The sequence below is a fragment of the Mustela putorius genome, unplaced genomic scaffold (assembly GCF_011764305.1).
Source record: "Mustela putorius furo isolate JIRA1106 unplaced genomic scaffold, ASM1176430v1.1 tig00003987_pilon_pilon_pilon, whole genome shotgun sequence".
NCBI classification, from domain to species: domain Eukaryota; kingdom Metazoa; phylum Chordata; class Mammalia; order Carnivora; family Mustelidae; genus Mustela; species Mustela putorius.
Genome location: NW_025422126.1, coordinates 881,225 through 898,272, shown reverse-complemented (window position 1 = coordinate 898,272; position 17,048 = coordinate 881,225). Strand labels below are relative to the sequence as shown.

Below are 17,048 nucleotides of genomic sequence, written 5' to 3'. Positions count from 1 at the left end.
TAAATCTAGCTTCTGAGAGTTCTGTTGGTTTTTCTTTAATCTCTCATATTGTTCTTTAATTTACAAATAAACTTTTATGTTGTCTATGTATTTCTTATTAAAAGTATTCTGTTATTCTATCAAGGATCTAGTATCATGTATTATTTCACTAAGAGTATTAACTAGGGGTTGATTTTTCTTTTTAAGTCATAGTCACTGAACTGAATAAACTCTGCTCCACCTGATTCTATTTTTTTTTCATTAATTTTGGTATGTGATTTTGTATTGGTGAATTTAATCTCACCTTTGGTATATATTTGGCTGTCCATTCATATGTCATGGTGAGGAACCATGAATTTAGTAGGGATATCCATGCACATGGTGGGATGTGACCTAGTCAGTGACATTGTAAGTCCCGAAGTAGGAGGCTAGCCAAGTCAGTGAGTAAGTACTCAAATAGCAGTACCTCTTAATATTTGCTTTGAGACTTTTTTTCCTTTTTTTTAAATTTTTTATCTTTTATAAACATATATTTTTATCCCCAGGGGTACAGGTCTGTGAATCACCAGGTTTACACACTTCACAGCACTCACCAAAGCACATACCCTCCCCAATGTCCATAATCCCACCCCCTTCTCCCAAACCCCCTCCCCCCAGCAAGGGAGACAAACCATAAGTGCTTTGAGACTTTTTTACAGAGAATCATCCTAAAATCACATGACAATGAAATATCAGGCTGGCTGGTGTTTTAGAAGATGAATGTTGACAAGTTTTCTATGGGCTTCAATATTCAATAGGCATTATTTTAGACAACCCCTCTCTATTATATGACCCCTCATTCCAGCATCCTTTGTACCCAGTGCTGCTTTCTCTGGATCATTATTGATTCTGTCACCACAGAGACCAATCATTTGGCTGGAATTGAAAATGGATACTTTCCAGATGCTTCAGTTCAGAAACCTTACACATACTTTCACCTTTTCCTCCATTTTCAGTGCACCTCAGCGCTAATACCTGTATAAATTCCTGTGTTTTTCTGGAATTGCGATGTACAGACCATTTTCTCCTCATGGGTATCTTCTTCAGTGGGCACCTAGGTCTCAGAGTTATCTATCCCAGTTGCCTTTTGGGTATAGTTTAGTGTTCCATATTTATTCAATTTGTCTGAATACATTGCCACTATTTCACAATATCTCTGTGTGTGCACCATGGTTTTAGTGAACTTTAGAATGTAGCAGAAATGAAAACATTCTCCATCAAGGAAATTTATCTGTTTTAATACTTTTCCTATGTTTCAGACACTATAAGACACTTAAGGTAAAAGTCAGATATAATACATGTCAAACACTGAATGAAAGATTAAGACTAAGTAGAAAGGCAGAAATGGGAAGTAAATCTCTCTTTAATGATACTAAAATAAGGAGCTAAAGTCTTGAGGATAAATACTTGAAGTGTTACACACATTTTAAATTGTCCTCTGAAAATTACAGAAGAGGCCAGGACGATCTAATTGAGCAGGATCCTTCTAGGAAATGCAGGACTGGAATATACACTGCTAGGCTCCTGCTGTTCTCCAGGGTATTTGGATGCCTTCAATGTGGCCGCCAGAATCTCCTTCTTCCTTACTGCTCTTGTTCTCTCATCTTCTGTGAAGAAGAACAGCTTGGTAAGCAATAAAAAATATATATACTGCTATATTAAACCAGTAAGGTCTTCAGAAAAAGACCTAGAAAACTGGTGGATATGAAATGGACTTATAGTTACATGTAGAATTAAGATTTATTCATGGAAGTTTATGTCCATGATCATCTTTACATGTTTTTTTTTATTTTATTTAGTTAATTAATTAATTAATTAATTTGACAGAGAAAGAGAGAGAGAGAGACAGCAAGAAAGGGAACACAAGCGGGGGGGGAAGGAGAGGGAGAAGCAGGCTTCCCGCTGAGCAAGGAGCCCCAAGTAGGACTCTAACCCAGGACCCTGGAATCATGACCTGAACCAAAGGCAGCCACTTAATGACTGAGCCACCCAGGTGCCCCCATCTTTACATGTTTAACAGAAGTGTTATTACCAAAGAAAATTTGAATTCATACATGTTAATTTCCAATTCTATCCTCCTCATAGAAAGAGGCTATAAGAAGTCAGTTAGTTCTTCCAATTGCCCGTGCTTCATTCACAACACAGAAAACACTACGGTGTAGTTTTTTGATTCTATACCTAATCTGTAACATCATCTACCTGGCATGATATGTCATTACTAGCTAATGATTAATTTGTTCTTCATTAAGAGTCAGACTCCCTAAAGAGAAAGAAAAATGACAAATGATTCTAATCATTAAGAAACAAAACAAAAGAACAAAAGGGAAGGGCACCCAGGTGATTCTGTTGGTTAAGTCTTAGACTCTTGGTTTCAGCTCAAGTCATGGTCTCAAATTCCCGAGATGGAGAACCACATTGGGCTCTGTGCCAGTAGACTCTGCTTGAGATTCTCTCCCTATCATTCCACTGTCCCTCTGCCTGTCATCCTGCTCCTGTACTCTCTCTCAAATAAATAAATAAATAAATAAAAACTTTATTTAAAAAAAAAAAGATGAAGAAGAACCTGGTGATGAGGAGTAAGGAGTACACGTCTCCTGATGAGTACAGGGTGATGCATGGAGGTGTTGAATCACTACACTGCACACCTGAAACTAACATAAATACAACAGAAGTTATATTAAAAAAATAAAAAAGAATCAGACTCCCTAATTAAAAGGAAAAAACAAAGATAATAAAAATGACTACAGACTGCTGCATTCAGTTGAATTTCACTGCCTCACTCTTTGCTAAACCACATTCCATTGGTACCACTACTGCTTCTCTGTCCTTCTCTCTCTCTCTCTCTTTCTCTTTCTCCCAGAAATATAAAACCATAATTTCTATAAACTCAAAAAATGTAAAGACTCTCTCAAATTTCCCATTATGTCTCTGTTCTTCACTATAGCATTTATAATACTGTAGTTGTTTTTATAATACTTGATGAATGAATAAGAAATTGGTGAGGGTACAGAAAAAGTAGTGATCATTAACATGGAACATTGGATTTCTCGTGATTTTTTATATCTTAATGTCCTAAATGGCACAAGAAATGTTGAAAATTAAAGACAATGTCTCATCATATATATATATAGTCAGGTTTTTAATTTTAATTTCTTTGCATAAGAATAAAAAAAACTTCCTCTCATTTTTAAAGATAATTAGGGTGATCCAGAAACAATAACTTGTTATCAGTGAGTACCTGGACAATCTAACCAATGAATACTGGGTGCATTTAAATTCATTGAGAGACACATATTAGTTAATCTTTCTGGAGAAGGATAATTAAATGAGAAAGTTTAATTAGGCACTAAAAATTAAGAAAAAAGGAAATAACACGTTCACTATTTGGCTCTTTCTACATTTTTCATTCTCATTAACCAGTAGATTCTAAATCCCATGACAAATACGTGTCATGGGCTATGATGTGACAAACATTTAAAATGAAGGAAAATTTCACAAGAGAATTAAATAGAAAACGCAAGCATCACAATTAGCATCCATTTTTGTTGTTTTATTTAGTTTTGAGAGATCATTATGATTGCATAAAGGAGAAGGCTATAGATGATACAAGAGTGGATTTTATGAACACAATATCTTTACTACGTGAATGCGGATCTGCTTGGTCTTGGCACCATAGACAAGTGGATTGAGAAAAGGGGGGACAAGCAAGTAGAGGCTAGAAAAGAGGATATGGATATAAGGGGGAATATGAGCACCGAACCTATGTGTGAAGAAGGAGAAGAAGGCAAGGAGGTAAAATTGGAGGAAGACACAGATGTGGGAGATGCAGGTATTGAATGCTTTCCACCGAGCCTCCTTCTGGGGCAAACGAAAAACTGTGAAAAAGATCTGTATGTAGGACAAAGTGATGAATATCATGTCAAATCCTGCAACAGCAAATGCCACAAACAAGCCATAGATTTTGTTGACCCGCACATTTTCTGCAGCCAGCTTCACAATGGCCATATGCTCACAGTAGGAGTGGGAGATGATGGTTGTATGGTAAAACTGAAACCGACATTTAATCAGTACTAGAGATGGGGTTGCTAGAATGGCAGCCCTAAGTGTTACCACGGCCCCTATTTGGGTGACCAGCTGGTGGGTGAAGATGGCAGTATATCTTAGTGGATAACAGATGGCCACATAACGGTCCAGAGCCATGGCCAGGAGGATGCCTGACTCGATGCACTGAAATGTGTGGATGAACCCCATTTGAAGCAAGCAGGAATCAAAGTAAATCTCTGGTATATGTAGCCAGAAAATGCCAAGCATCTTGGGCACAATGCTTGTGCCAAGTACAATATCTGTGACTCCTAGCATGCCTAGGAAAATATACATGGGTTGATGGAGGCTACGCTCTGAAATGATGATGAGCAGAAGCACAGAATTTCCAATCAAAGCAAAGAGATACATAACACAGAAAGGAATCCCGATCCAGCACTGCACAGACTCTAGGCCTGGGATCCCTATTAGGGTCAACACAGAAGGCATGAAGACTGTAATGCTGGAGTTGGACATAATGTCTTTGTGTCTCCAGAACCAAATGAAAGAAGTATTTCATTCAGTGGTTTTCTTCCTCTCTACTCCATTTTTATCGAAAATCATCATAGTGAGCCTCTCTGATTCTGGCCGAAGCCTAAGGTCATATCATCCACTTCATCTATATTGTTAACAGAAAAAAGACTGACCCGTTGACGCACATCACTGTTTTGAGGGAGGACATCCCCAAGTACTAGTCCACAAGAAGAGATTAGGTGTGTGGCTGGTCAAATGCATTAGAATCACCAGATCATCTGAATAAGGAAATCAACTGCTGACCTTTCTACATGTCCTTCTGGACCTGTGGACAAAATAATGATGTTTGTTCATTTTGTATGCAAATTGTACATTAATCAGATTTTCATAAATCTCACCTTATCCAAATTTGCAGGTAATCCTTAAGTAAACCCACTGTCTCTGAGTCAGGAACTGTTAGTCTGTACAAGCAAATAGTCAAATTCTATCTAGTATATTGTTATCAAGGGCTCGAATGAAAGAGAAGAGAGATAGAAACAACTTCACCCAAGAGCATAATATACTTAGGTATCTATATCTATCTATACATTATATATCTATATATCTATGTATGAATGCATGTCCTTTCAAAAGGATGTGAGGTAGAGCTTGAGAAAAGATTCAAATCCATGTAATTTTTACAATCTGGATCAAAGTTCCATATTATTGTTTTAGAGATAATATTTTTTCAATTTATTTTTTTAATTCCAGGCATAGTGATAACTTTTTTCAATTTTTTAAAACTCCAATATAATAGGCATAGTGTTGTATTAGTTTCAATTGTCCAATATATTGATTCAACAATTCCATACATTACTCAATGTTCATCAGAGTAAATGTACCTCTTTTTTCTCTTATGTTATGTTATGGTAGTCACCATACAGTACGTCATTAGTTTTTGATGTAGTGTTCCATGATTCACTGTTTGTGTATAACACCCAGTGCTCCGTGCGATATGTGCCCTCCTTAATACCCATCACCAGGCTAACCCTTTGTCCTACACGCTCACCACTAAAAGCCTGCTTGTTTCTTAGAGTCCATGGTCTCCTACGGTTTTTCTCCTCCTCCAGCTCTGCCCTTCCCTTCATTTTTCCTATCCTTCTCCTAATGTTCCATGCTTTTTTTTTTTTTACATTACTAACAAAACTCTATTTTATTTAATCTCTATTACTAACATGGAATTCACTAAAATGAGTTGTATATGTAAAATAGCAGAAATTCTGTAATACCCATTTCAGAATAACTAGAGGCAATAAATATGCAGGAGGCAAGGAAATCCCGAGCAACAACGTAGAGGCAAAGGAACTCATTCTTCTTTACTAAAGGACAAAGATAAATGGGTGCCGTAGCGAGAATAGAGGTTAGTTTCTAGGGTTTCATAATTTTTTGATTTACCGATAGCAAAAGATGGGTACATTTAGGCCTATTTATTCTCAATAATACACACATCACGTGAATACTTTGATCATTTTGGAGCTCAAGCATCAAAAATAAATAGAAAATAAAGGGTGAAAATATAGGTTCCTTAAAAGGAACTCCAACCTAGAAATAGAAAGAAGACAGAGGGCCGACTTTGGGATACCAGAAATGATTCAGGAGAGGGCTGTGGAGCAACTAATGATAATTTGATCACCACAATTCCCTAATGACTGAATTTTCAAAAGATTTGGGCTTTTAGTCCCTATACGAGAGTTCTTCTCTGATAAAGATCATTGCTTTGAAAAATTGCATAATCATGATATTCTCAAGTTGTACATTAGAAAAATAATTGCTGTCCTTTAAAAAAAAAAAAACACGGTTCATTTATGTCATTCTTTCCTAGACTCTCCACAACTGCTGTTTTATGTCAGCAATCTCATAATCCCCTAACCATCTACTGAATAGGAATCCTTTAGTAACAATCCCATTGTCTGACTTATTCAGGAGAAAGGAGCTGCCATGGGAGCATTACCTGACAGGTACAGATGGTGGTAGACAGGTAGAAAAGGTTGGATATTTGCTGCTTGGGCCATATCCAAAATATGAGCATCTCTTTGATAACATTTCCTGCTGTTCTCTGTCCCTGCAAAACAAATTTAATCCTATTCTGTAAGGCTTTCTGAGGTCATGTTGGTGGATTCATCCTCCAACAAAATTCACAGCAAGGTCTGTATCATGCTGAGGCAGCAGCATGAATTTATTGACCTTGAATTGTAGAAGAAAGCTGCTGACTACTAACTAAAATATTCCCCAGAGAATGTGGAGAAGGAGGAGGTCTGATTATGACCTGAGAGATTACCTCACCACTAGGCCAGTCCAGGAGGCTCTCAGCAGCTCAGAATAATGCCCTTTGGGGTCCATCCACAGCTGGTGTCTCTGAATTCATTTCTATAACCTGTAGAATCTAACTGCTCTTCTCTCTTCATTTCCCCCACAGGGTAAATGTAGAGAAATTAATACACACAAGTTGTATTTTTATGAGTTCAGTTCTTTTTCTATCATCCTCATTCGGAAGAACTTCTAAAGAACACTTAGACCTGGGCATGTTCCTATGCCATGGATTCTATAAATGTCCTTAGGACCCTTTGTTCACTAATGCACTATTGGAACGAAAAGTCTGTATCCACAATAGCTCTTTCTCACATATTTACTCTCATTCTCCTACAGTCTCATCCTCAGATTTTTTTATTTTATTGAAGCTATTTTTGTAAATTTTGAATGACCAGTTATGATGTATATTTCCAAATCCTGCTATACTAATTTTAGAAGTATTTGTTCCAGCACTATTAAAAATGTGGATAGTGGGGCGCCTGTGTGGCTCAGTCAGTTAAGTGACTGCCTTCGGCTCCAGTCATGATCCCAGGGTCCTAGGATCAAGCCCCACATCGGGCTCTCTGCTCAGCAGGGAGCCTGCTTCCTTCCTCTCTGCCTGCCTCTCTGCTACTTGTGCTCTTTCTCTCTGTCAAATAAATAAATAAAATCTTAATAAAAAATGTGTATAGTATTTTGATAGGGGTACCATTGATTCTGTAGATTTCTTTAGATAGCATTTTAACAATCTTTATCCTTCTAAATCATGAGCAATAATTATTTATCCATTTCTTAGTCTTCCTCAATTCTGTAGTTTTTGTTTTGTTTTGTTTTAAGATTTTATGTATTTATTTGACAGAGAGAAATCACAAGTAGATGGAGAGGCAGGCAGAGAGAGAGAGAGGGAAGCAGGCTCCCTGCTGAGCAGACTCGATCCCAGGACCCTGAGATCATGACCTGAGCTGAAGGCAGCAGCTCAACCCACGGAGCCACCCAGGCTCCCCCAATTATTCTGTAGTTTTTAGAGTATAGATCCTTTACCCCTTTGGTTAGGTTTATTCCTAGGTATCTTATGGTTTGGGTGCAATTGTAAATGGGGTTAATTCCTGCATTTATCTTTCTTCTGTCTCATTGTTAGTGTATAAAATGAAACTGATTTCTGTACATTGATTTCATATCCTGCCATGTTCTTGAATTCCTGTAGGAGTTCTAGCAGTTTTGGGTTGGAGTCTTTTGGGTTTTTCACATAACACATCCTGTCATCTGAGAAGAGTGAGTGTTAGACTTCTTTACCAATTTGATTTTTTTTTAATTTCTTTCCATTGTCTGATTGCTGAGGCAAGGTTTCTAGAACTATGTTGAAGAATAGTGGTGAGAGTTGGCAACCTTGTCCTGATCCTGGCGTTAGGGGAAAAGATCTCAGTTTTTGTCCAATGAGAATGATGTTTGCTGTGGGATTTTCATAGATGGCTTTTATGACATTGGGGCATGTTCCTTCTATCGATGTAGTTGGAACTGGAGGGTATTGTGATGAGCAAAATAACTCAATCAAAGAAAGGCAAGTATCATGTGGTTTCACTCTATGTGGAATATTAGAAACAGCAGAGACAATCATAGGGGAAAGAAGGGAAATCTGAATGGGAAGTCATCAGAAAGGGAAAAAGCCAAAAGAGACTCTTAATCATAGGAAATAAACTGAGGGTTTATTGGCAGAGGGTTTATTGGCAGAGGACCTTAGATGTTCTTTGTAGAATCTTGTTTGTGAAGGAGACAGATACAATGGTACTGATTCATGTTAAATAGAATGGATTCAGAGGTCAGATTGGCACATGTTATCTAATCATTAGCTCAGTCTTGAGTCACCAAGGAATAGTTTAAACTAGCTTATCTGTTTTTCCACTCCTCTTCTTCTCTTCTACTCATTTTATTTAAATTTTGTTGTCTTCTAATCTAGTATCCTGAGTCTCTTTCACCCTTAAACTATACATTGTTGCTGGGAATAGTATCTTCTCAAAATAACTGGGGTATCAATTTTATTATGCCAACTCCTATAACAAAATTTTCAGCACATATCCTGATTTTGTTCCTGATTTGGCATGTCATATACCAAATTTCAGTTCATGTTGAACATACTTTGAAAGACGGTCCTGACTTTTCTTTTGCCTGTAGAATGGATAAGCAACTTTTTTCTACTTTATTGTGAAACCAGGAAATACTTTCACAAATAGATAAATACCTATATGTTCTCCTTTCTTCCCAGAGTTTTGTAGGGCTTTGGGGGGGGGGAAGTTAATGAAACATCTTTAAAGTATCATGATTCAAAACTTTTCTCAAAAAAATCATATGTATCATTATGAAGTGTACACCAATCTGGCAATCCACAATTTTAGTAGTAAATTGATTTAGTACTAATTGATTTAGTAGTAAAATTTAGTAGTAAAATTTAGTAGTAAATTTTAGTAAAATTTAGTAGTAAAATCAATTTAGTAAAATTTAGTAAAATTTAGTAGTAAAATCAATTACCTCAATTTCTTGTCCATCTTTTAGTTTAAGAAAGTTACAATCATGAAGAGACTCATATTGCCAAATCAATGATAAATCATATGGAACACAGAGTTAGGAAATTAATGTCTACCTATGAGGTCAATTGATTCCAAAAGCAATATCCATTGGGGAGGGTATGTGCTATGTGAGTGCTATGAAATGTGTAAGCCCGATGATTCACAGACCTGTACCTATGGGGCAAATAATACATTATATGTTAATAAAAATAATTTAAAAAATAGTAAAAGCAAACAAACAAACAAAAAGCAATATCAAGGTTGTTCATTAGAGAAATCATAGTCTTCTCTACAAATAATGCTGAAATAACTGGACATCCTGGCCAGGTTCAGTTTGGTGTGTTGGGTTCTTTATTGTCTCTGTTCATGAAAATTACCATCATCAAAATAAAATTTTTAATTTAATGCCAAATACATCTTATAGCATATTTCATTCAATTATCAAGCCAATACATATGGTACTAAAGTGATTCCATTTACTAGTCAAGAACCAGTAGTTAAACAACAAGATAGTTTTATACAGTTAGTGTGGGACAAGCAAATAAGGATTTCTAGTATCACAGGGTTTATTTTTAACTCCTAAAATAGATTAACTTGCTGAAATCCAAGTGACTATATCATATATTTTAAGCCAAGGTGCTTATTCAGGATTCCAGGGATCTAGGAAACAGCCTTTCATTTCAGTTTCACCATACACACACACACACACACACACACACACATACACACACACACATTACCTTATATGTACATTAATGTGTATATACACACATGCATGGTATATACATAACAGAAAACAAGGAAAAAAGTCTAACCCTGGAAAGTTTGCAAATGTTCAAAGTATAGCTTCCAAGTTCATTTTTTGCTTTCTTCAAATGTAAATAAGGTCAGATTTCACATTCTCATAGCATGTGCTAGGCTTTGAGGAAGGAGAGATTGTAAAAGTATTTTCTTGAAATTGAGAAATGAATCTGAAGACAAGCTTATGAAAATTATATTTGGTGTGACTACAGACTTTTTATGTAAGATTATGTGTCAGCATCCTATGTAATCTTTCCTGTCTCTATCTATGGCCTGGGTATGGCATTTTTAATCTTTTAGTCCTTCCCTCAGTGAAATCTCTGTTAAAAGGATGCTTCATTGATGATTTGGGCCAGAGGTCACCAATATGTAAGGAAGAAAGGATTAACTTTGAAGGTGTCTGTGTTGTCTCAGATGGGACGTTATATCAGCAAATATGAAAATATCTCATCTTAGTACTCACATTTTAATTTAAGAAAAAGATGAGGATAATTAGAGTTTATTAGCTTCATACTACTGGCCCAAGTGTTTCCTGACTGCAATAGGAGAGTTGCATATTTCCTCAAAATTTCAACAGTCTCTACCCAAGAAAGCTCCATTTAGGCTGAACCCTAAAATGTATTCCTCTTTACTCAGAGTTCTCTTATGTTTGCTTAAGAAGAAGCTACAATGCAAGATAATAGCATGTCTAGGAGAATTCAGAATATCTTTTTTTTTTTTTTCAAAGTCTTTAAGTGCTTTAGGGAAATGCATTGGTAACTTTGGCATTTACTGTCCTTTTTTTATGTGTGTTGAGGATTATTTATGGACTTTCTTTATTCCCATTAGTCATTCAAATTGTATGTGTGTATGTGGGTGAGTGTGTGTGTTTTATTGAGAAATATCCAGCATTAGGCATTAATCTTCATTTTAACAACATGTGGTGATGCGGGAGTAAAGGAGAAATACTCGGTCTTGAATCTGTTTGGTCTTGACCCCATAAATGATGGGGTTTAGCATAGGGGGCACCACCACATAGAGGTTGGCTACTAGGATGTGGACATGATGAGGGATGGTTTCCCCCCCAAAACGATGGGCAAAAAATGAAAAGAATGCTGGGGCATAGAACATAAGGATGACACAGATGTGGGAAGCACATGTGTTGAGGGCCTTGAATCTGGCAGCCCAGGAAGGTATCTGAAACACTGTGCAAAGGATCATGGTGTAAGACATAATGATGAACACAATGTCCAGTCCTGTAGACAGCAGGGCCACAGTCAGCCCATAGATGATGTTCACCCTGATATTGTCACATGCCAATCTGGCAATGCCCATGTGCTCACAGTAGGAATGGGGAATGATGTTTCTCCCACAATACCTAAGTCTGTGTACCAAGAGGGTGAATGGAAGGCAGATGATGAAGCTCCTGACCATAGCTGCTATGCCAATCTTCCCAATGACTGAAGAGGTTAAGATCGTGGTATATCTCAGGGGGTGACAGATGGCCACATAGCGGTCAAATGCCATGGCCAGGAGAATAGCAGATTCTGCCACAAAGATGAAATGTATGAAGAACATCTGGGACACACAGCAAGCAAAGGATATATCCATGGACTGGAACCAGAAGATAGCCAGCATCTTTGGGGCTGTGGCTGTGGAGAGCAGCACATCTGCTGAGGCCAGCATGGAAAGGAAGATATACATGGGCTCATGGAGACTGCGCTCAGTCACAATCACGAAAATCAAGAGCACGTTGCCTACGACAGCCAAAATATACATGGAACAGATAGGGATGGAGATCCAGGTGTGAAAATATTCCAGTCCTGGGATTCCAATCAGGACATACCACATATCCTGGGGACTGCTGTGATTATAAGAGGAGGGAGGCATCTGTTGCATCATATTCTGACCTAGTACTTTGATCAAGTCACGATTGAGGAACACTCCATTAGGCTGAATGATGTCTGATTAGATTTTTTTTCCCCAAATATATTCTTCTCTGTGGAAGGACAGTGAGATGTATTACCTAGCCTAAAATTGTACTCTGACTCTTTCCATGGAAGAATTAAAATATACCTTTTTAAAAAGAGATATTAATTTTTTATTTGATGGAAGACACAGTGAAAGAGGGAACACAAGCAAGGGGAGTGGGAGAGGGAGAACTAGGCTTCCCACTGAGCAGAGAGCCCCATGCAGAGCTGGATCCCAGCACCCTGGGACCATGACCTGAGCTGAAGGCAGACGCTTAATGAGTGAGCCACCCAGGCGCCCCTGAAATAGATCTTGGAAAAAAAAAATAGTTAGCATTTAATAAGTGCTTCCTATATCTAATGGTACATTTCAAATACAGCTCATTAAAAACTTTGCAATAGACTATTGGAAAGACCTTTACAATAATTTTTGACATGGATACTACTATTATTCTTATAGATGAAAAAATACCGAAGACATTTAGCTTCTTGACTTAGGTCTCAGTGGATTCAGAATCAGACAGGCATAAATTTGAAAGCTCTGATCTCAGCCACCATCTATTACTGCCTATATAAATAACACTAGATATAAAAACACGTCATCAAAATTTTCACTGATGTTATCCCTGAGTAAAATAGATACATGCGAAAATGATCTCATTACTTATGAGAGAAGGAATGAATGAGGTTTTCCCAAAATAGATTTCAGGCACTATAACACATTAGCCCTCTTCTTCATTGATTGACCACTGAACTGATGCTGAGGTCTATGCCAGACATTTAGGATCTACAGGTGAATTCACTGATTCTGGTCTGCAAATCAACATGTTTCTTAAAATTAAAGGATGAACAGTAAAAACCTAAACTACATAGAGTGTCAAATTCAGTTAAATTCTTAAATGGATATGTCCTGCATGTGATAAGGAAAATATTCTCTCCCTTTTGGGTCACTGATTAAAAATGAAACAACATAGAGGCTCCTGGGTGGCTCAGTGGGTTAAAGTGTCTGCCTTCTGCTCAGGTCATGATCCCAGGGTCCTAGGATTAAGCCCTGAATCAGGCTCTCTGCTCAGCAGGGAGCCTGCTTCCTCCTCTCTCTCTGCCTGCCTCTCTGCCTACTTGTGATCTCTGTCAAACAAATAAATAAAATCTTTATAAAAAATTAAACAACATATTTATTATTTCAAAATACCTCCACAGCAGCAAATATTAAAGTTTCACATTTTGAGATAGAGGTTCCCAGTCCTTCAATAAATGGGAGGGAAGATAATTTACTGGTTACCATTTTTCTGTCGTCCCAAAAGAATATAGATAAAAGCAGGAGAGATCTTGTGTGAAAAGCAGGCTCGGAGATGTAACATTGGAGTGGGATGTGTGTATGAGGGTTTTACACACATAAGCAGGTACATATGAACAGGGATAGAGACATGGATGCAAACAAGTGGAGGACAAGTGGCTTCCAAACTCCCCTAATCCCCATTCTCAAGTAAAAGCTAGTTGACTGCATTTCTGAAGAGGAACAAGGACTCGGGAAATGTTTGTTTGCCTTTTATCCCTTGGTCTCATTGGAGTCAGATCATTGCACACTATTATTTTACCATGTCTACTTTTATTTTTCATTAAGTGGTAAATATTCTGGCACTTCATGTCATAGGATTGAAATGTGTTGATGCCATTTCTTTTTCTTCTTTTTTTTTTTAATTGAAGTATAATTTACATGCAATATTCCACTAGTTTCACTTTACCACATACCATGATTGGACAAGTCTATGTGCTTTGTTTTACTGGCCATAAGGATACTTCTCGTAGGTCACCATGCAATGTCTTTGCAATACCTGTGACTTATTAATTCCACAACTGGAAGCTTCCATCTCCCCCTACTCTTCACCCATTGTACCCATCTCTGCCCCCTGCCCCTCTGGCAGCCACTAGTTTGTTCTCAGTAGTCCACTGGACCTTGTGTTTCGATAGAGATTAGAATATATAATACATAAGTGGTGACCCCATTAGGCCTTTCCTTAAGGTGATATGGGATTCTTTGAAAATGCTGTAAGAAAATGTTGAGATGCTTAAGTGTCTCTATCTCTTTTGATTACATATACCAATTATTTAACCATTTTATATAGAGCTAAAATTAAACCTTGAAAATTTATTTTAAATGGGATTTTGGGGTTTAGAGGGTGAGAGAAAAGATTAATGTGGGAGTGTGCCTAGCCCAGACCTACGCCAGAGCCATGTATGTGAGTCAAGTGCAGTTATGGGGAGAGGATGTGTAGTGTGTGGGGCTTCATAAGGACATCAGAGATGGGGGAGAGGAGAGTCTAAGTGTTGAAAGAAACTCAGAAATAGAGGTCAAAGAGAAACAAAACAAATTTTGTAGATGTTCTTCTGATCTTTTGGGACACCAGTGATCTGGTTTATCTTATTTGGTTTCGTTCGGGCAAAGCATTATCGCCTGCAGCTACCTAACTTACAGCTCTGGGGCTCCCTGAAGCATTTCTTCACAATACTCCTACTGGCCTATTCTGACTGAATCAGGAATGCATGCATGGAGGCAGTGTGTGGTGACAGGGACAGTGTAACTCGGGCACTTAGATTGGATTTAAATACTGGTTGAGTCAAATTCTCAAAACATTGCCACTAAAAATGTCCTAATTCAAAGGTTAGTCTTCCAATTTAAAATACGTGAAATAAATATTTTATTTTAAAAGGACTGGTTTAGAGTAACCACAAAGACCAAGACTTATTGTCTCACACCAGACACATAATTCCCACTGTAATTTTCACCTCTAATCTGTTATGTTAGTTTTATAAGCTATAGGCAGTTCAGCACAGGGAATGTAATAGGCTTAGAAAAGGAGTTTTTTTCTTGCCCGAGAACTAGTGTAACATCATTATTGTATAGGGAGCCTCAACTTCTTACTCTGTGCTAAGCTCAGCGCCTACTATATGGTGAATATCCAGTGAACTCTTTGGAAAAAAGGCATGCATGAGTTTGTATATAGACAAATATACATGGTCTTTAACTATTAGGCTTGTTTATCTTCTGAGCCCTATCCTATTACTGGACCTTACAACAAATTTGATGCATGTCTGCCCAACATTCAGAGCCACATATCAAAGATAAGCAACCAGTGCATAAACATATTCAGAAAGAAAAATACATACTTGTGCACTTTGCAGACAATCCGTTTAGGAAGAGACTCTGAAGAGTCATTACAATTGCCCAGGCAGTTCAGTCATAGCCGCACTGTACCTCAGGGGTCAGGGATTAGAGAAACCCAAGATGATCAAGATCAAGGAAGACTGAGCAGCTTCTGTGGTTCCTATGATTTTCTTCCTTTCCGTTGCTTTCCTTTCCTTTTTGTTTTTCTGATGTCTTTTTTCTACATGTCCTTGTTGAGCAAAAATCAACTTCTTACCTACATTTTCTAGGATCCTGAAGATATTTAACTAGTTGAGAGGGAAAAAAAAAAAAGAAAAAAGACATACGATGTTCACGATGTGGTGAGGAAATGGGGAGCTGGGTATTTATAGCTCCTCTGGGCATCTCTCGGGCTCAAGAGTGTCAGCCCCCAGTGAGTGTCACTCCACTCACTCCTGGAAGGAGAAGGCCCAGGTTGGCTTCAGGGAGAAGCGCCTCCACCCCATCCTTCCCATATACTGCGTGTGCAGGTTGTCCTCTGCACAGCACTCTCGCATGACCCAAGTTAACACACACTTTCCATTAAATATGCAGTTCTCCTTTGTGTGGCAGAGGCTCCTGCTAGTGCCGTCACAGCCTGTTCCCATGGAGACATCTGCAAATGAAGATGGTCAAGGCCACATGTAGAAGCATTGTATGCTTTTTAGAAGGCGGCTAATACTGAATTCTGGCCTCTTATTTACCTGAAGTCTTAAGGCTCCTTGGCTTTCTGTCTCTTCCATGGGTCACCTGGTAGAATTAGCATCAGAAGGGTCAAGAAATGTCCTTAGCTACTATAGACACTTATTTGGATTTCTTAGTTTAAATTCAATTTGGGCAAAATATAGTGCATCAATAGTTTCAGAGCTAGTGTTCCTTAATGTCTATAACCCAGCTTATTTGGATTTTTATGTAGATTTTTATGTTCTCTGTTGGACTTTTTTTTTCTTTTTCTTTTTTTTTTTTAACTTTCTAGTCTTTATAACTCTTCTCTAAGTGCATTGGGATTTCTATTTTGTTTGTTTGTTTGTTTTACAAAGGTTATAATTATAACCTTAGTTTCAGTTTGATTTTATTGTTTGGTTTTGCTCTTATTACTTTTCAGAGAATGCTTTCCTACATGTATGTGTAAATATTTTTCATTTTTCTCTATCAATAGACCTTTACACTACTTTCTTCTCTCTTGCTTATTATTCTTTGTGAATTCCTATTACAATATTTGGACACTGTGGAAGGTAATCTGAGAAGCTGACTGTAATCACACCCTTTTCTATGGGTGCATGCATCCGCTATCATTTGAAGGCAAGCCCATGTCTCCTCCCCTTGAACCTGGGATGACAGGTGTTTTGACCAATTAAGTAGCAAGAATGATGGTGATGTTTTCAGGTTACTGAGCCAAAGTTAGTAAGTAAATCTTGGAACTTCGACCTTATTTCTTTTTTTTTTTTTTAAGATTTTATTTATTTAACAGACAGAGATCACAAGTAGGCAGAGAGGCAGGCAGAGAGAGAGAGGAGGAAGCAGGCTCCCTGCAGAGCAGAGAACCCGATGTGGGGCTTGATCCCAGGACCCTGGACCTTGCAACTCAGTGGAGTTCCAAGCCAAATGCTGCCCTGCTGAGTGACCACAGCCTTCTCCTTGAGGAAACAACCA

At 37.8% G+C, this 17,048-nt stretch overlaps 2 protein-coding genes across 2 annotated transcripts; both read right to left on the bottom strand.

Annotated features, from left to right (window-relative positions):
• Positions 1-3,636: 3,636 nt before the first annotated feature.
• Positions 3,637-4,575, bottom strand: LOC123389594 (olfactory receptor 52A1-like). Its single transcript, XM_045071510.1, has one exon. The coding sequence runs from the start codon at positions 4,573-4,575 to the stop codon at positions 3,637-3,639; it is 939 nt and encodes a 312-aa protein (XP_044927445.1).
• Positions 4,576-11,171: 6,596 nt separating this feature from the next.
• Positions 11,172-12,143, bottom strand: LOC106004341 (olfactory receptor 52Z1-like). The gene has a single exon (XM_013049234.2). It carries the CDS (start codon positions 12,141-12,143, stop codon positions 11,172-11,174), a length of 972 nt encoding a protein of 323 aa, XP_012904688.2.
• Between the last annotated feature and the right edge of the window lie 4,905 nt (positions 12,144-17,048).